The sequence below is a fragment of the Rhea americana genome, unplaced genomic scaffold (assembly GCF_003343005.1).
Source record: "Rhea americana isolate MKP2758 unplaced genomic scaffold, rheAme1 scaffold_17, whole genome shotgun sequence".
NCBI lineage: Eukaryota > Metazoa > Chordata > Aves > Rheiformes > Rheidae > Rhea > Rhea americana.
Window position 1 is genome coordinate 899,189 of NW_028185816.1, and position 20,546 is coordinate 919,734.

The following is a 20,546-nucleotide window of genomic DNA, read 5'->3' on the forward strand; positions in this document are numbered from 1 at the left end:
GTTCTGGCAGGCCCCGCTATGTTCTGTTTCAGGTCCCTTCTAAGATTCACCTGAAGATCTGACCTGTTCCTCACCCTGATAAGCCTCAGTCTTTACAAATGGATGATCAAGTGTTATTCCTTTAGCTATCCATTAGAAATGCCTCACACTAAGAAGCTAAAGCTTTGCTGCATTTACCGCCTTTCTCTGATACACAGGATACTTTGGAGATTCAAAGTACTGGCAGCTAAGATAAAGGAAATGTAGCGAGAAAAAGGATATGAGAACCATCCATCTTTTTCCTACTTCTCCCTTCAATAGACAGTGTCATCATATTCCAAATCAGTTAGTTATAAATCTGTTTATGTCTAGGAAAAGAAAACCCACTCTCCACCCCCCCCATTTTTTTTAAACTTCTTTTACCACCTTCTCCCTCACCCACCAAAAATAAGACCGTCTACTGCCTTCTTATACCTCTACCTCTGCACTACTTTAGTTATCAGCACGTAAAATAGGAATGTGTTCAGCTTTTTAAAAATGCTCAGCATCCCCAGTAGTTCTCTAAGGATGTAATTTCAGTCATCATAAAAATAACTGAAACATCAGATATCTGAACTAATGTTTGCAAACGAAAAGCAAATGCTGTATGTAACTCCTTACCAGATTCTCTTCAAACCATTCCTGTATACACATTATTGTGGCCCCTGGAATTTGACTTCGCAATGCTTCTTTCTCTTGAGGATCCTCTAACATTTCCAATGCCATCTTTAGATCTTCCAAGAGATGCAAAATTTGAAGTGTGCCCAAGTATACTGATGGAGCAGGCGACACAATATCATAGCCACCATTGGCATACTCTGTAGCCGACTTCGTACCTAAAGGAAGTAAAAACAGGAGAGAGAATAATTTTAAATGGCTGTTTGGAAGTGACAAACATAGGTAACTACATACTACCATATGCAGACTTCAGATGCTAGCTGACGAATATCAGTATTTCCTTTAACGCTTAGAAATACTTGAGTTAGTCACTAAATAAATAATGAACACTTAAGAATTAAGTGTGAAGGGTGTGTTATATGTAAGTTGTATTTTAAAAAGAAGTTTGACTAACAATCCTTGCAACGGATTAAATTACCAACACCAAAACCTTACCACAAATCACCTGCAATTTTCCATGGTTACCATGAGATGTCACTACTTTCTCAAATACACAACTGGAAGTCCCTGAACAGAGCAGTATTTCTCAAGCAATACAAGGAAGATTTCTGCAGTCTTTTGACAGAAAACTTTGATGAAAATAGATTGTGTTACTAAGGCTGAAAAAATATGTAACCTTTATCAGAGTAAAAAGAAAACTCACACAAAACAAAAACCAAAGTTAGCAATAAAGATGGCTGACCAAACTTTACTGGCTCTGTAAAATACAAACAAAAAAACCCCACTCCCAAACAACACCCTTCCCCCTCCGCCCAAAATGCTTCAGCAACAATATTCTTTCCTCAAGAACAATAAGCATAGCAACAGAAATATGTCTCACTAGGCTACAGATTTTTAGTTACAAATAATATAAATTCTAATATCTGTTTGAAACAGTTTATTAAGAAAATAGTCAATGAGATGCACAGTAAACATATGCTATCTTTCTCAGTTCTGAATTTGAGACCTTTGATTTTATTAATATCCATTTGTTTCTTTAAGAACTAGTCAAGTGGAAAACTATTTGTCCTATCTGTTACATTTTTAATTAAAATTGATCACTTCATGTACATAATACGTTGTACCCATGTAACCATGAGAACTTACTCCTGTTCTCTTTGGCATAAGCAATCCCATTTCCCCCCTTATTTAACTTTGCAAGATTTTCTAGTCTTTTTCATCATTCTCCCTGTCCTCGTCTGAATCCTTTAATTTTGTAACATGCTTTACAGATGCATGATGGACCCACACTGTATACAGTGTTCCTTAGAAGGCTTAATCACTGATCCATAAAAAGATATTATTTTAATCTCCACATTATTTTTCATTTTACTTCTCTGGCTGTTTAACACGGTTTACATCTTAGATTGTAGTTATATGAAAGGAACAGAAATCTTCACTGAGCTACAGAAATTTTTCTGCTAAGTCTTTTTCCTGAGCTGAAGTATTTAATTAGAAACCCAGATGTAGGAGTAATTTCAGGTTTCCTCTTCAGTGCATGCTGCCTTGCATTAATCAATGTTAGTTTCTCTGCTATGCTTATTTACTTACCATGCTTCAGAYGCTACAAATTATGTTTGAACCCAACCAACTTAACTGTATTTTACATACAGCCTGATATCTTRCCTACTAAACACAACTCACGAAAACACTAATGCTGCAATACACGTGAATACTTTCTGCACTTACACTAACTTTTAGTCAAAATGAAAACTGATCATTTATTCCTAATGCTGTTCCTTCTCTCAATTAGACTTTGATCTAAGAAAATATTTTGTCTCTCATTTTGTCAATGCTTAACTTTCTACAAAGCTTTTGGGAAAAATCTAAATAACACTAATCAGGTCTTTTCTAACCGCTGTTGTAATGAACAAATTCTATCAYACTAATTATCTCTGCAAAAAATTTTGTACAAAAATCATCCCTAGAAATTTTGCAAGGCTCAGCAACTGTTTGTTTATATATTTTGAAGGAAACAAATGTGCTTATTTTCACTACCAGACTGTTTTATATACTCTTAAGATCTTTTCAGACTGGCAATAACTCAGTTTCAGCCTGTCTACTGATTTCTATTGGTCATGAACACATGAGATGAGCTCTTACCCTGATTCTAAGATAATACTTCTTCAATATTCAGTGCTACGAACACTGCTACACTGAACAATTTCACCTCCTAAAACAATCCTGTCTTCCTGAATATTTTCATTTTATGGAGAGAATCAATCAACTGCTTTGTTGAATTGGAGTATCCTAACTACAAGAGATTTTTTTCTTGTGTATTGCTACACCCTCAGCTACTCTAGCAACTAAAAACARCAGAATTCCAAATTATGCAAGTGCCACTTGGATCACATAATCTGTTACACTTTCTCATATTGCCAGGGTGGCTCGCTCTTGCTTCTTTAAGATGCACGTATGCAAACTGAAATCTAGAATTGTCTCCTTAAGTAGCTTTGACGTGACTTTTAGGGATGTTGCTTCTTTAACTGTTGACGTTAGGACTTTCGGACGTTTCCTCGCTCTTTCCTTTCAGAAACTTCATGATAAATTTTTCTGACCTCCCCTGAAGTATTTTTTACATCAGAAAGACAAGCAGGATGTGAAGTTATTTTAATATCAGCTTCAAAGAACTGAATCTAAAATAGTTATGAAATGCATAAAGTTTAACAAGGAAGAGGCAAATTGGGCTCTACTGATACATTAAGAACTAAATATAGAATTCATAGACATTTATAGATTTAAATGTAGAGCATTCTGCTATTGAATTCTTCATGCGACTTATGTGAGAGCATTTTCAGGACTAAAGAATACTTTTTGTTCAGCCAAACACATGCCGACAAGTGAGAAACAAATAAAAAAAACCCACATATGCTTTCAGGCACACAACCACTACTTCAGGTCTGAAATAGAAATGACAATCTTCAAGGTACAGGTTTAAACAAATTGTTCTAAGTTTAACTTAATTTTATTAATTAGTTTACACAACCAGATATTCAGTCAGATTGCACATACTACTACAATTATTCTTTCTGTTCTCACAGTACCGGTGACATCTTCCTTCACCAGTCTGAATTTCTCACTGCATATCACATCTTGTTTCTATCCTTACACTAACATGGCTACAGCTTTACAGCTAATATTCGCCTTCAATAGAATATAATTCTCTTGGGAAATTCAGTGACAGTGCAAGTCGCACATTTTGGCAGGCCTAGATTGGACTTTTCTCTACAGAAACATTTGAAAAAAAAAACATACGTACTTATGCCCATACATATATATGTACAGAGACACACTTTAAATTGTCAGCTTCAGAAACTCAGTTCTATAAACTTAAAAATTCTCAAGTGTTTCAACGGAAGTCAGCCAGAAATTCTACATTATCCAATTTCCTGAAGCTGGAATACTCCGTATGCATGCTTCAGCTATTCCAAACATTTCAGCTGACTGTTCAAACTGGCAGAGCTCTAAGTGTCCTCAAAGTCCCACTGCTTTCCATAGTGGTGGAAGGCCAGCATTTCACAGGACCTGCCCTTGGCATAAGGCACACATGCTGAGTCTCCATAGCTGCAATCTAAGGTGGGCCTCGGAGGATAATGCTGTCCTATGAGGGACATTTGGAAGGTGTGTGGTTTTTTTTTTTTTTGTTTGTTTGTTTTTTTGTTTTTTTTGGGGTGCTGGGAAAGAACATCAGCTCAAATCTAGTGACTGAGACAAAGCCAAATTAAGAATTTTCAACTTTTTCCTTCCTGTTCCCTTTCCCTGCCTTGACTTCTCTTCCACATAATTTTACATTAAATAAGAAGCAAAAAGAAACCAGAAGCAGAATATGTTTTCCCGCTGATATTAACTTCAAGAGATGCAGCAAATGAAACTCTTCAAAAACATCTTTCTGCCAAGCTCATGTATCCTGTGCTTTGGAAAACCACCTAAAAAAGCTGGTATCTCTTGTGGCTTATCCCACACTTATGACAGGGCATTTTGAGCATAAATAGTATGGAATTTTATGAACTCCTATAGGGAACAATAAAGATAATTCAAGGTATTTTCTTGGTAAATAACAGTTAAGAGACAGACAACAGTTTATTCTGTTAGCTTACATGTATACAAGTATAATGCTTTTAACAAGCGATCTGCCTGAAATTCTTTCTTGTATGCACTAGTTCTGCTAAACTTGGAAAGGAAAAACATCTCTTTGATTAATACCAATTAAAATTAAATGAAGGAAGCAGATATTGAAAGGTTTAATATCATTCRTAATTTAAAATCTTTCAAAGCAAATAGGACACACATTGTTCACCACAAGGGCAAGAACCACCACACCCTGAAAAAATGAACTAAAAGCACACCGAAGTAAATATTCAGGTGAATACTCTTTATGTCAAATTCTTTGTATCTTTGCACAATCGTTCTGCAAAGCACACTAAGTTTTAGCACCAGACAGTAAGAATTCAGCTATCCTTCCAAAACGAAATGTAAAAAGAAACTGTAGTGCAAACAATAGCTACACGTTATCATTATATTGCACCCTTAACAGCAATTCTTTTATGTAAGCCTTATTATAAATAGCTGAAGTGGAGAAGAATGCAGCTCAGGCACTAGAATTTCATAAAAACTCAGGAGAATTAAGTGCAATTTTGAACTACGGTAAAAAGATTCAGTGTATGACCTTGAGCAAGTTATAATATATTTTATTACATTAAATATAACACCATGTTTTCCCAATGTTCTACTGGAATGCTGATCATCATAAACATCCACCTTAGAACAAAAACAAACAAACAAACAAACAAGTATTGGACAAAGAAAATTCAAGGAACTCAATTTTGGCTTCCAAAAGCAGAAAGTGGATAAAGGAGGTTAAAAGTTGCTGCATAGTATACGTATGTCAGAAAGAATAACAAGGTAATAAAAAGAGGAAAACAACTTTTAAGTTACACATTTCCTACATCCCGACCACGCAAGCACATTTTGAGTTCAAAGTTCCTTACAATTAGCCAAATGTCTTCAAAGAAACATTCCTTTGGGGCAAATACATAACCTATTCAGAAAAAAGCATTATTTGTAGCTTGTGAAAGTAAGTTACCAAACAGCACTAAAGATTTAGTGAGTCTGACCGCTTTGAAAATTCACTCTCCTCAGCTTTTACTGTATACATTAATCTTTCACATGTATTTCACCACTTCTAGGAATAGATACTGTTTCTGATTTCATGGTTTTCCTCGCCATCAAATTTCTACTCACTGCATTCATCTTTATTATCTTGGTCTTTTCTCTCTAAAATTAGCTGAGACGTGAGAATATGATTTCTGGTAACAGACAACTCAACTCTCAATGTTTACAAAGAGATATTCCTAGTATAGATGAGTCTTCTAATCCAGTAAACAAGAAAGAAAGAAAGGAGAAAAAAAAGCATTCTAATCCTACCCTAGTGTAAGGATGGCTCTTTATAAAACCAAAATATTCARAGAGAACAGTTTTGATATCTCACCAACACCGTTAAAATAAAGTTATAATCACATATTTTTTTCTAGCCTTTCAGTCAGTAACCACACTTCTACAGAACACCTCATCTATTTACCTGGGTTTTTTTACTCATTGAGGATATATGTTATCCAAGTTCTTCCTCTCTCCTCTGAGATTACAAAAGATAATTTTCTTTTGAAGTACAAGCCCCCTTTCCTCATGAAGATAGCTTTAAAAACTTGAATTTATATAAAGTAGTAGTAAGGCCTGAATAGGACATAATTCAGCCTCCTCCTTCCCAAGCTTTTTGTCAAAGGAATAAAGAGGTAGCTCACAGCACCCTTTCATCTAACATCACAATGCAAAATACATCACCAACACTGTATTTTGAATCATGCTCATATTAGCTTCTCCTCAAATCTCTGTTTAGATCCTGAACTGCAGAGAACAGAAATTGTTACACTGGAGTAGCAGGAAGCCCTGCATTTAGATGCATTATACACAGCTTTAAGTTTCAAGTAGTTCAGAAGATTTTCAAAATGCTTTACTTACCCCACACACAAACTCCTTGAGACAATTTAAGGACTGTCTATAATTCCATATGCAAATTATATACGTAATTACTCAACCTTTTCCCTCTAACAGGCTCATAAGCCCTAAGCAGTGATCCACAACATATTAAGTACTATATACATACACGTGCAACAAAAAGATCTCTCTCATCCAGATGTACTTGCAAGTTAAGCAGCCTTATAATTTATGGAAAAAGAAGAACAGATTATGCAGCTATAGTAAAGATTTGCCAGGGGTAGAACAACACAGATCTCAGTACCATATTTGTGGGAGAACCTCCATCATATATGAAGAAAAAAACCAACACATTTTATTAAAGATGGCAACTTGCATCAATTTTATTTCTGCTAGACCATTTTTCCATAGGTATTTTCACATGTGAAACTATCCAATTAAAACAATGTTGTGAGCTAACAAACACATCCTTTCAATATAAAACCCAGAATGGTTTGTAGCAACCAGTAGTAAACTACCAGTAGCATGACTGCTGTTTCATGAATATATGGATTCCTGGAAGCACAAAAAGAACAAGAGTATTCAGTTTCTGAGGAAAGGAATGTCTTCAGAACAACTATGCTAGTTTCATTTTTTTAAGATTTTCTTTTAGTCTTAAGTTTCATTGCTTTACAGACCAAAGGAAGGAGAGAAGGTATATTTTTGAATTTAATATATAGAATTTCTGTGTTTGATAAAAATTGCTTTAATCTAAACCTGAGAAATCTGTTTTACTAGCCTGACAAACAACTGAGTGACTCATGCATGGGAGAACAGATCACATCTTATAGACCACAAAAGAACCTGGGTGTCTTACATTCTTGATGCTATGGGATTATGGCCATCGCAGTTGTGTGAGTGCCTCTCTTTGCTCTATATTCTATTTACAGCTATTTGCATTTCTGTTTCTTTTCCATCCTTTGCCAGTGCAATACCAATGGAATTTGAAATTATCTTATTCTAAAATCAGATCTCAATCTCTCCTATTCAGCCTCTTACACAAGCCAAACTTTCTATAACTTTGTATGCCAAGTTGCAACACATCATCTTTACCAGTTTGAATAGTAATTAGAAAGGAGGTTTAATATCAGAGACAAATATTAAAATATTTCTAGGCAATTTCTGTCACTTCAGCAATGGCACAGCTATTCCAACATCCCTTCTAAGAAAGTATGCTTGAAGAACAATACTTTTAGATGCATTATAATAATCGGAATTTAATTGCACAGACACTGCTCCTCTATAAATGTAATTTTAAGCTGCAGTACTGAATGTCATGCTTCAAGTACAGAGTTGCAATAAAATATGGAGAAATAGCAGATATAATTGTAAAGCAGACATTATCTCACACTGTCAGCACATATTATTTCTGCCTCAGATTCAGTTATGCCAAAGTTAGTACAAATACCTGTGATGTAGAGATTTTGTTTTGGATAAACAACAAGCAGTACTGTATTTTTGGTAGATTAACTTAAGCATCTAATTCATGACTATATTTTTGTCGATATATACTGACAGGCTTGGGTATCTCCAGCCAGAGATGCGGAATTTAAAATGGCATGTTTTGCTTGCATAGATTTCTCCATTCTGAATTAGTCTTAACCCTTATTTTCAAGCAAACATCTAATTTTCTTGTTTTACTGGAAAGGCAGTAATACATGCAAGGGAAGTCAAAGAYGAATTTGATCACAGAATTACAGAATGGTTGAGGTTGGAAATGACCTCTGGAGTTCATCTAGTCCAGCCCCCGTGCTCAAGCAGGGTCACTTAGAGCATGTTGCACAGGATCGTGTCCAAGCAGATCTTGAATATCTCCAGAAATATTCAAGACTGCACAGCCTCTCTGGGCTACCTATTCCAGTGCTCTGTCACCCTCACAGTAAAGAAGTTTTTCCTTACATTCAGGTGGAACTTCCTGTGTTTCAGTCTGTGCCTGTTGCCTCTTGTCCTGTCACTTGGCACCAGTGAAAAGAGTCTGAACAAAAAGAGTCCAATTAGTAAATCACTGTTTGACCTTCAAATGAGAGTTCAGTCCTGCATAAAAATTTTAAACATATACTCCTCCAAAAGATTATGAAGTGTTTATAGGAAACAATTTATTAATGCTTGTCAGCCCAGTAAGATTTTGTAGCATTGCCCTGTTTAGAGAGGTAATCCATCACTACTACAAACGGGATTCAGGAGTTCTTGGTTCCCTATCCTGTGATCAGACCACACTTTTGTGAGAAAATATGCATATGATAGTGAGAGTATGGGAAGCACATTTTTGGGACAGTAGCCCAAATAGCTATAATGACCTTTTGCAAAGTTAAGTACTCAAAATTGAGGAAATTCCAAAGATCAGGTTGCTTTGGCAACCCTGAGTAAGAAATAAGTTGACAATGCAGCATCCATGCAATCACCATGCACGTTGCCATAAGCTCAATATCCTTTTAAAATAAAAAAGCAAAACTTCATCTGAGCAGCTATGCAAGGTATTTACTTTAAGGCAATAGTATGTGTATATCCTCTGCAAAACACAGCATCAAATGAATGTAATGGTTATTCACATCTACACGCAGGTAAACACCAGCCAGGGCTTGAATGTTTTTAAGCGGGAGGAGGGAGGGGGGCGGAATGAAGGCTGCAGATAGCTGATAAGATAGCTTATGGTGTGAATAAGAGAAAAGACAGTGAACTGCTGMATCTTTTTAAAGGTTTAAAATACATTAAAATGTTCTAAAACTACTATTGCTGACAATAGTTAAGGAATTAACTATTTTACAAAGCTGAGTAACTTGAAGACGGATATCAGCACATAAGCTATAAGAAGTGTTATAAAATGAAGATAATCATAATATTTATTGATTAGAATTTATGGTTAAAAAATTAATTTTTTTACTTTTTTCCTCTTTACTTCTTTTTCACTTTACTCTTTACTTCATATTTTCTGGTCAACATTTTTGTCTTATTTTCTCACAAGATCTTGATATATATATATATATATATATATATGTATATTTCTGGTAGTTATATTGACATGTTATATATTTCTCCATTGAAAATCTGATTTCAAGTAATTTATTTTTCATTTTCTTTTTCATATCTCTATTGCTATTTAAATATACTCTAGTTAATGGCTTCAAAAAGCCACTATCATATCTCATAGTACAATTTCACAAATGCTCACCTTAATTAAGCCTAGTAGCAGTAAGATAATCAACCAGTGCTAYAGATATATTTTTTCTTTTCTTCACGAAAGAGTCCACTAAATTATTTATAGGCTATGAATAGAAAAAGGAAATAGACTAATCATAAACTGAAACAGTCTACTAACATAATTACAATTTATTTGTAAAATACAAGGATAATACAAAACTACAAAATTTACCACTGAGCCACTGCAGCTGTTGGTATTCAATTACTCTGATCTATATGGAAAAAATTGCTCATTATTTCAACTATTCTATTTCTGCCATCATTACTTCAACTGCAGTTTTTGTCAATTCAGTGCTTGAAATAAAATTCTATAAAAAACTGTAAAAAAACAAGTTATTAAAAAATTATATATGTTTACCATATAAAATAAATTTTGAAATTGAAAATACTATGAGCTCTGAATAGGACAGAAGTGATAAAAAATATAAAACCATCTAGGAATACACAGATTCAAAAGAAAAAGTAAGGACTGTTCTCTATTCATTCTACACAATCACGAGATGCTTGTACTGCCCATCAGCTGCATGGCAGCCACTGTTTATTTTAAAAAAGACTCCCACATGCACGTGCACACACACACCACAAAAATGGCGTTAAGTGCTATCTGTCTAGTCTGGACAATTTCAATCTGTTATGAAGCAGAACAGAAAATTCTATTTTCTTTAATAAAAAAAAAAAAAAAAAAAAAAAAAAAAAAAGCTGTGAAACTAGCCCTTATGTCCTGAAAAAAATTAGCAATGATGCATATGATTGCTCACTGGTAAAGCATGCGGTCACTAGGAAATCTTCTCATTTCATACTATTTATGTGGGAATTCTGTGAAACCCTTATTCCACAAAAAATAAAATCAATAGGGGCTCAAATAAGGATATTCACAGTTTTTTAACCATTCCTGATTTTTTAATCCAAAATCTACTCACAGAACTAGAGCTGGTTTAGTAACCTAACTCACACAATAACATAGGACAGATCTAGACCTTGAACTCAATTACATTGGCATGGAGCAGAAGAGTAACAGAAAAAGAAATCAGGTCCTCCCATATAGTCTGGCAAATAGATCCTCTGAGGGTAATATATTAAACTTGAATAAAATTAGAGGAAATTATCCTTAAGAGAGCCCCAAAAGACCTTTTGTTTTCTTGGCAGATGTGTGGGGAGTAGTTGCATTTGTGGTACACAGCTAAGGCAATGAACTGGAAGTGAATATTCTACCCCTCAAGAGAAAGGAATTTAAACAAGCATGCTTCTTGGGCAACTTTTTGACAAACTTTTGAATCTTTCAGGACTAACAGTAAAGTGTTTGTAAACACCCATATGGGCCAAGTAAGTAATAACAACACCCAGTAGGTAATAATTGCAGGAACTTTGGTTAAAAAGAAACTTGGTAATTCCACTGATCATCTGATGAAGTTAGAGACCGTGGAACTGTAGCAAATTATAATAATGTAATAGGAGTTTTTAGATCTAAAATTCATTGTCATTATTCACAAAACAAAATAATGGATTTTCAGGCTGCTGTCAGAGAGAAAGTTTGCTATAATCAGAAAGTTAAAAAAATTAATTATTAGGATTTATTATCATAGAATCAGGAAGGTTGGAAGGGACCTCTGGAGAGCATCTAGTCCAACCTCCCTGCTCAGCAGGGTCACCTAGAGCATGTTAGACAGGGTTACATCCAGGCGGGCCTTGGAGATCTCCAGAGAAGGAGACTCCACAACCTCTCTGGGCAACCTGTGCCAGGGCTCCGTCACTCTCACAGGGAAGAAATTCCCCCTCACGTTCAGGCAGAACTTCCTGTGCTTCAATTTCTGCCCACTGCCTCTTGTCCTGTCACATGGCACCACTGAAAAGAGTTTGTCCCCATCCCCTTGACACCCTCCCTTCAGATACTTATACACATTGATAAGATCCCCCTCAGTCTTCCCCAGGCTGAAGAGGCCCAGCTCTCACAGCCGTTCCTCATAGGGCAGATGCTCCAGCCCTCTGATCATCTTTGTAGCCCTATGCTGGACTCTCTGCAGTAGCTCCATGTCTCTCTCGTACTGGGGAGCCCAGAACTGAACAGTACTCGAGATGAGGCCTCACCAGGGCTGAGTAGAGGGGCTGGATCACCTTCCTTGACCTGCTGGCAACACTCTTCCCAATGCACCCCAGGAGACCATTGGCCTTCTTGGCCACAAGGGCACATTGCTGGCTCATGGTCAACTTGTCATCCACCAGCACTCCCAGGTCCTTCTCTGCAGAGCTGCTCTCCAGCAGGTCAGACCCCAGCTTGGACTGGTGCCTAGGGTTATTTTGCCCTAGGTGCAGGACTCTCCACTTGCCCTTGTTGAACCTCATGAGGTTCCTCTCCGCTCAGCTCTCCAGCCTGTCCAGGTCTCTCTGAATGGCAGCACAGCCCTCAGGTGTGTCAGCCACTCCTCCCAGCATCCCAGCATGGTATCATCAGCAAACTTGCTGAGGAGGCACTCTGTCCCCTCCTCCAGCTCATTGAAGGAGAACTTGAACAGGATGGGACCCAGTACTGACCCCTGGGGGACGCCACTAGCCACAGGCCTCCAACTCGACTTCACGCCACTGATGAGGACCCTCTGAGCTCTGCCTTTCAGCCAGTTCTCAATCCACCTCACTGTCCACTCGTCTAACCCACACTTTCTGAGCTTACCTAGGAGSATGTTACAGGAGACAACATCAAAAGCCTTGCTGAAGTCAAGGTATACAACGTTCACTGCTCTAAAAAGATTTATTCAAAATCTATAGTCCTATAGAAACACACATTTTAATAAAGGTGTAGAAGCTGAAGAAAGTAGAATGTAATGACTTCGTCAAACCACAGAAGAAGGCAATGTTGAAATTATGCACCTCACGTAAAGAAAATGTAAACAGATCTGACATATAGGAGCTTTCTCTAGAGAAAGCCTCTGTTTAGAGTGCAAGTCATGCTGGCTAATGGATAAGTCATGTTCATTGACAATCACATTAGGCTTTTTTTTGCAATTTTATTCAAATAAGGCTAATCATTCAGCATGGCTAATTTATATAGCTATTAGGGTGGGTTATCAGTACAGATGTACCAAAGCATAGAAGACTTAGAAACACTGACCTAGCTGTCAAATTTGATCAAGTCCAATGAAATTCAATTTGTTAATCTTGCTTGACAATCCTACCCTCATGCACTCTAAATACTAATACATTTTGTATTGCACTGAGATGCATCATCTACAGTGAGACTTTTGATTTGGACTAACCAGAAACATGCACTAGCTCTGTTAAAATCTGGAGTCAGGGACAAGACTTAAACCAAGAAGGCTAGAATTAGGACTGCAAGTCCGAAAATATTTGTAATATGTATTTTCTTGCCTAGTTCTTACCTTAAAGCAAACAAGCATGTGACTACGCTCTAAAAATTTTAATAATAATCACAGCTAATATAAGAAACTATGATTGTTTCCTAATTCAAGAGAGAGAATTCTAGCCCTTTAACAAAAGTTGCTTTTGCTTGTGTGTGTGTACATATATATATATATATATATACACACACATATATGTATCTACTCAAATTTCAAAAACTGACCAATGCAGATATTATACACCTCTGGACATTTCAGTTCTCCATAGCAGTGATTAGATTAATGCTCATTTTACACCCGAGAACAAAGGTTTCCAAGTCCAAGAGAAGGGCATAGCTCTTCCTAGTACCCACTCAGGCCTCATTCAAAAGGAAACCTCTTTTCCATCAGCTACCTAAATTTCTAACAGCTGCAAAGCTTTGGCTTAGAGCTATAGAGATGTGTGTGGAAGCTAGATAGAGTAAACTGAAACACCACAAGCTCTGAAAAGCTGATTTATCCTGTTTCTAATCTACTCTAAGAGCAGTAAATACAGCTTTCCCCAATATTTGCACATTTTGGTTTACATAAATCTGCAGTTAGTAAACTTTCAGTCCTGGTTTATTTCAGGACAGTCCTTCTGATCAAGTTTCCTACCTCATTTCTTCTCTCACCATATGGGACAACAAAACATTCCTGTTTTCCAGTCCTTCCTCAAACTGTGTAAAGAAGACTAGTAAATTAGAGAGACTCAAACTTGGATAATTACCCTGTTGCTCAATTTGAGGCAGTTTGGGATAACAACCAGTATTCAAATATAGGCTCCAGCAGACACATTTTATCTCTCAATCATATCATAATAGACAAGACAGAGTTCAGGAACACATGATGCATTAGTTAGAAGAGAATGACCAGAACAGACTTAGTCATCCTACCTTAAAATGTCTTTTGTGTTCCTCAAAACAGAAAATAAATGATCAAACACAGAGTGAACAATTTTTCCCATCCAATTGAACGTTTCCTTTATGTTGCAACTAAAAACAAGTATAACGTAATACAATTTTTATTGACACAAGTATATGTAATTCTGATCATATAGAAACTATTTAGTTAACATTGATGAAGCTTGACAGATTGCCAAATTCAAGATATTCTGGGAAATATCTTGGTTCTTTTCCCTTTAGATATCTTTATATAAGCATGTTTTCTAGATTATACTGAATATTAGTGGACATTATCTAAAGATGTAAGCAGTATGAAGTCTAAGTCAGCTCCCTTCAAGAGGCTGCCAATTTGTTTATGACCTATTCATGCACTGTGGAAACACTCTACATATCCACTAGCATGTTTGAACCTTTCTGTTTGCTCTAGAGCTTGGAAAACACAACAGTAACAAAACAACCATGAATGAGATGTGCAATCTGCTGACTGATGCAGAAGACTTCTTGCAGGGTCTGTTTTGTAACACTCTATAACACTGTCTCCACGACTGTGACAATTAAATGAGGAGGGGAAAGGCCATGTGTTTGGCAGCCTGAAACAAGTTAATTCTATTTCTTATTGACCAAGACAAAAACTTAAAAAGTTACGAGCACAGACAATCTGAAAAAGAGGTGAGGAAGGGAGGGAGGAAAAAAAAAAAAAAGAGAAAAGTAAAGTCTAGTTGCCTATCTCAATTATTTTTCTAGCATCATCAAACTAGAAGAACTGCGTTTTTTCTCAGTCAGTCATACATTTGTTTAGCAATTGTATCACATATTACAAGGCTATTTTTCAATATTCTGCAAAAGATAACCAGCACAAAAACCTATTACTATACCTAGAACTAGCTTCACAACAACCATTTTCAGAGCTTCTGGAAGATCGTGGTTGCCACTGAGTAGTAATATTATCTTCTCAGCGGCAAAAATGCCAGGGCTTATACTCTACTTTTTGGAAGAGAGTGTGAAATGATATCTTCATGTAAAACTGAAACGTTTTCTGAACAAAACATAGCACTGCTCAGATAAACAAGGAGACAGATCTATTTGTTTTTTACATGCATGTTGTTTACAGCTCATAAGAGGAGATACTGGATAATTTGAGGTATGTTGGAGACATGTTCTACTAACACAAAAGAATGAAGGAGAAGAAAATCTATGGAAAAACAAACCTAAAATCACCCCTCAAAAAGGAAAGGCAAGTTTTCTAATCCCTTCTCTAGATAGAAAGCATACCAAAAAGCTCTGATAACCCCTTAAAAACAAAAAAAAAAAAAAGAAAAAAGAAAAAAAAAGGCATTTCTATTCTGATATGTCTATTTTTCTTCCTTGCTTTTCTTTTTCTTAAATAATGGAAGACGTATGTATGTGCTGATGGTATCAGTGCTGTGTGCTGGGCTGTGTACAAATCAAACAAGGGAGATATAGAGTAAAAGTTTCCAGACATACACAGGCAATTTAAGAGCACAGGGTCAATATCCTAATAAAAGGGTTATGGGCTTCTATGTCACTTTCCCCAGGATTACCTAGGACGTTTACCCTAGATTTGAGTGGCTGGGAAATTATTCCAATTCCCTAATTTCTGAATTAYGGTTTGGAACTTACTTTTCTCTATTTACAGATCTGAGAGAAGAAAATTGCTTTTTGTGAGTATCTGTTTTTATGTTTTCTAAGTCAACAGATAAAAAAATAAAATTCCAAACAACTTTTACTGGCTAAAACCTTGTTTGTAAAATGGTGCGTTCAGAAAAAGAAAGAAGAAAATATATTCCTAAACTTTTCTACTTGCCTAGAACTTGTTTTGCTTCTGTGAAAATTCATTTGTGGAGTCATACCTATCACATTCACATTGGTTACATATTTTTATGCTTTTATCTTAGTAGTATGTTAAGGCTTGCATATCTGAAATAAAGTGAACATTCATACATCGATCTGAGTAAATAATTCGAAGATTCTTTAAACTAAAAATTCTAGATACAGACATCCTGAATAGTTGTGGCTGGTCAGATGCTAATAGTTGAAGCTACTTATTAGTCTCTGGAGAGTAAGCTTTATTAGAAAAGAAGTCACAACCGCAGAAACAATAGGATGATATTATCTTCAGCACTAGGGGAAAAAATGAAGGCACAATAATTATATCACTATATAATGTCACTATTCAAATTTAAAACGCTCTACTGAACGCTTTCCCACTATGCATAAATGAGATCATGGCCCAACCCAGATAGTTCTTTTAGGACAATAGCTCATGCCAAATGGTGTGTTGGCACAAATGCCAAGGCTATTGAGTCCTGACCACAGAGATTAACTCCTTGTCTTGGACACTAGAATATTGAGAGAAGGGCTTTTAACTGCCACATCATGAGAGCATCAAAATATAGTAAATTGTGTCTTTCATCATATCCCTTTCTAGCATACAACACTTGTGCAGAAAGAAACTCACAGTTCCACTGCTGGAGAAGAATGTCCTCAGTGAGAATTATACATCCTAGTTATACATCACTAGGACACAAAGATAACTAATAGCATAGCTTTTAATTATTTGTGTGTGTGTGTGTGTGTGTGTGTGCATGAGTGAGTGTATGTGTGTGTGTGTACATGAATATATATACACAGGTATAAATTTGGATAAATGCTAGCCAGCTAAGGGGATGCTGCAGTCTTAGTGAAAATCAAAGAAATTTGTCTGCCATACAGAAAGTGACAATACAAGAAAAACAACAACAAAAAAAAAAAACAAAACAGGAAAACTGTAGGAGGGACAAAAGACTAACATGGTTAGATCCCAAAGTAAATGGATGTAAAGTAAAGCATTACTATACCTGCAATGATGTCATCCATCTGCTCCAAAGCTGCTTCAAGCATATGACTAGCATCAGAGGCCATGATCTATGATTTATTCAGACCTTTACTCTTCCTACTGAAAAGACAGATGAAAGCGTATATATCATAATAAAATCAGACTTGATATAAAATCTATTTCACTGCTACACAGTAAATCAAGCCATGCAAGCAATAGTCCACTTAGCAATAATACAGCCTAATTAATATTAATTTTGACTTTTTGAGTAAAGAGATTTTAATAAAGCCAGCAAACGGAGACAGAAACAATCTCAAACACACTGAAAGACTCATTCTTATGCAGAATTTTCTAAATTGAAAGTTGATTTCATTTCAACCTTCTCTACTGTTGGAAAACCAAGAGAAATGCTGAAACTTAGTTATAAGCCCAATGCAATAGATTTTTTTTAATATCTACACTAACAAATCAAAATTATTTGCTTCTTTCACAAATAAAGGATCCTAATACACAGGCTCTTCTCTGTGGTGCTGCTGAAATATTCACAAAGATGTACTGAAAATTCATTTGTTAATAACCTTGATGTTATCAGTGAGTGTACATATCCTCTGGCATTCTGGTCAACCTATATAGCAAAAGTGTCTAGAGGGACAGATGCAGGAATGAGAGTCAGGAACAACTTTCTAATTTCATCTCTGCTATGACAAACCATAGTTAGTTATAATGAGTAAACCATTACATAACTTCAGATCAAATGGATGTGAAAAGCAACATGAGAATGTCATATTAGAAAATGGAAGAAAAGTCTTTAGTGTCACCTAGGGCAAAGATTAATGTAATTGAATGCTTGGTTTTGTCTCTCCTTTTTTTGTCAAGATAGTAATTTAAGTGTAGACAACGCTAAATGTAATTAAATTTTCCCCAAATGCATCTAATCTTTATAGCAGCTGCCTCAAGTGTGTTATTTAACAGTACTAGAAATACTATAGCTTAGGTTCAGACTGAGTATGCTTGAAAGTTTTAAGTCAGCTGACAAAGTTAAAATTTCAGAACACTTACACATGTGATCCATACTTTCAAGATACTCCCTTTGACTCTCTTGCTTTAATTTGTTGATTTTGGTAGGTTCCATCTTCTGCTGCAACATTTACATGCCAGTAGCTCAGCAGATTGACTAAATACATCAGAGATACCTGATACTCCTTAGCAAAATTTTTCCTAGTTCAAAGCAACCATAACTGGCAACAATCACAGCAGCAAAGAGAATCCACCCACAGTAAGTACCTGCTAAAGATGCACCTAAGCTACCTTAGTTTATGTAGCAGAAAAGACCCACTCCTCCACAAACCTATGGCCATTCTCTCTGTTGTTTATTCAGGACAGTAGACCAGCTCAAGATCAGAAGGAAGAAAAAAAGTGAAAAAATATTTGAAATAGCATAGAGTTTATATTGCTAGGTGGCACTTCATGATCTTATTTGCATTGTAAGATTTTGCTCTGTGTGCCGAAAGCAGTTACACCAATTCACATTTATTATTAACAAGAAATGCAGGACTACCATTCTACTTAAAATATAGCATTTGACAATCTGCAGTGGAAAAGCTGCAGGAAATACTGAATTATTACATTACAAATTTGGCATTTTGGTAACAGCAAAACTTTCAGTCAAGACCTTAACAGGAAACAGAAGAATTATTTTGTTAAAAAATACCACCAGATCTAAGTTTCTTATCTGCTCCCAACTACTACACCCCTCCTTGCCTTCTCATCCATATGCATGGTATATTTGCTGCTTAACTGAATCAAGCTAGAGTAAAACCAGCTGGTCAAACAACACATGATTTATTAATAAAAGTAAAGTGCTTTGCTCCAGAGTAATAATGTGATATTACTTGCTTAACATCTTTTTCTAGACAGACCTGCTGCATGAGCTTCAGGCAAGTCTTATTTTCCCAGACACGCCCTTCTTCCAGTTTGACTGTTCTTAATAACATGAAAATGGCTTCTTAGATCCCATAAGGCTTCAGTTACCATTTTTGATCTAGTTCCATAGAGGTATCTGTAGTTGTGATTTTTTTTTTGTTTTGTTTTTTTTTGTTGTTTTTTTTGTTTTAACAGCAAAATACTTGTATCAATCCCAAAGCACGGTAAATGACACAAAAAGAATATGTATATTTTCTGTCTTTTTAATTGCAATTCTTTTTGGTTTTGTTTCTCCAGTGACATCAACAGATGCAAATAATCATGACTTATCTCCATGTATTAAAAAAGTACATATTTTGAAGAGCAGTTTCTGTTTAGTCTTTAGCAAACTTGAAAAAGCTTCTTCATCTCTAATATTAAAGTAATGGGTTTAATATTAGCATTAATATTTAATCTTCTATCTTTCATAGCTATACATAGATTAATTTATAGCAGAATTATAACTCACCTTTTCAGGACTCTAAGGAGAGAAGAATATACTTTTCCTCAATGAGTAAAAAGCATTCATTGTTAACAGCAAAAGTTTTACTGTTCAGCAGGAGTAAGTCTAAATTATCATCCCTCCTAAGCCACATGCTCATAATAATTTAGAGCCCAACCCACGGATAAAGATATCACAACCCTGTTTGTTGTAATTACCTAAGTAATAAGATCTTCCAGGAAGTGCACAGCAAACTGGTCTGAATGCTCTAAATTTATTTGTCCTCAGCTAGCTTTACGCTATAAACCAGTCTAAGGTTTGCATTTCAAATAAGATGAAGAACAATATCTGCTAGACCTGTTGTGCTTGCCGTCAATATCCCTTGAAAATTCCTTAACCTATTTTCCTTATGTAAAACTATACCTTACTATGCCAACAGAACATAATATTTAATAGGCATATTCACTAGGCAAGTTAGTTTTCACAGTCATGAAAAGCCTTATTTAAATTCGAATCTTTCATGGGTGCCCTGAATCAGCAGCTGTCCAGAGACAAGAACATGAGCATTTAGGCAAATTCTGAGTCAGATGTTTTTCAAGGTTGCTCCTAATAATGATGTTGCCAATGTTATCAGTTGTGGAGAGGGGTGTGGTTTGTGCTAGCAACTCTTGAAATCCAGATCTTGCCTTAACATTCAACACTTTGTGTGGCCTTCAGTCTCCTCTCACATTTAGAAGACATAGCTAATAGTTAAATACCACCACCTACCTTTCTGGGATGAATAAATACGTATTTATAAAACATTTTAAAGCTTTTAAGTATCATAYTGCTTTGTACTTAATGGTATAAGGAAACATTAAGTGCCTTGGCAAACCTTCAGAAGTCCTCCATGGTTTTCTCAACTGCAAGATCACTCCTAAGGTGTAATGATGAAGTGTGCTTGATTCCCACTCCCAACGTTTCTCACCTTACTTCTCCCTCAGCCATATGCTGCACTCTATGCAGTCACTGCACAGGTCAAAAATTGCTAATTCATCTCTCTAACCTGGCTCAGGAATTTGCAAGACACCATCAAATATAAGAGTTATAAATACATATTTGGACTCTGGTCTTTTAAAAACTGGCATACC

General features: G+C 35.9%; 1 protein-coding gene across 4 annotated transcripts in view; it reads right to left on the bottom strand.

The window, feature by feature from the left end:
- Positions 1 to 17,125, bottom strand: part of PPFIBP2 (PPFIB scaffold protein 2) — an 89,398-nt gene extending 72,273 nt beyond the window's left edge. For 2 of the 4 annotated variants that reach the window (XM_085300839.1, XM_085300838.1), the window contains exons 1-2: positions 17,035 to 17,125; positions 640 to 854 (exon numbers count right to left, since the gene is read on the bottom strand). In XM_085300839.1, the coding sequence (XP_085156965.1) occupies positions 640 to 854; positions 17,035 to 17,098 (279 nt within the window). In that variant the 5' untranslated portion in view covers positions 17,099 to 17,125. The remainder of the gene's footprint in view (positions 1 to 639; positions 855 to 17,034) is intronic. The other 2 variants (XM_085300837.1, XM_085300836.1) reach the window with 1 other exon arrangement.
- Positions 17,126 to 20,546: the final 3,421 nt, after the last annotated feature.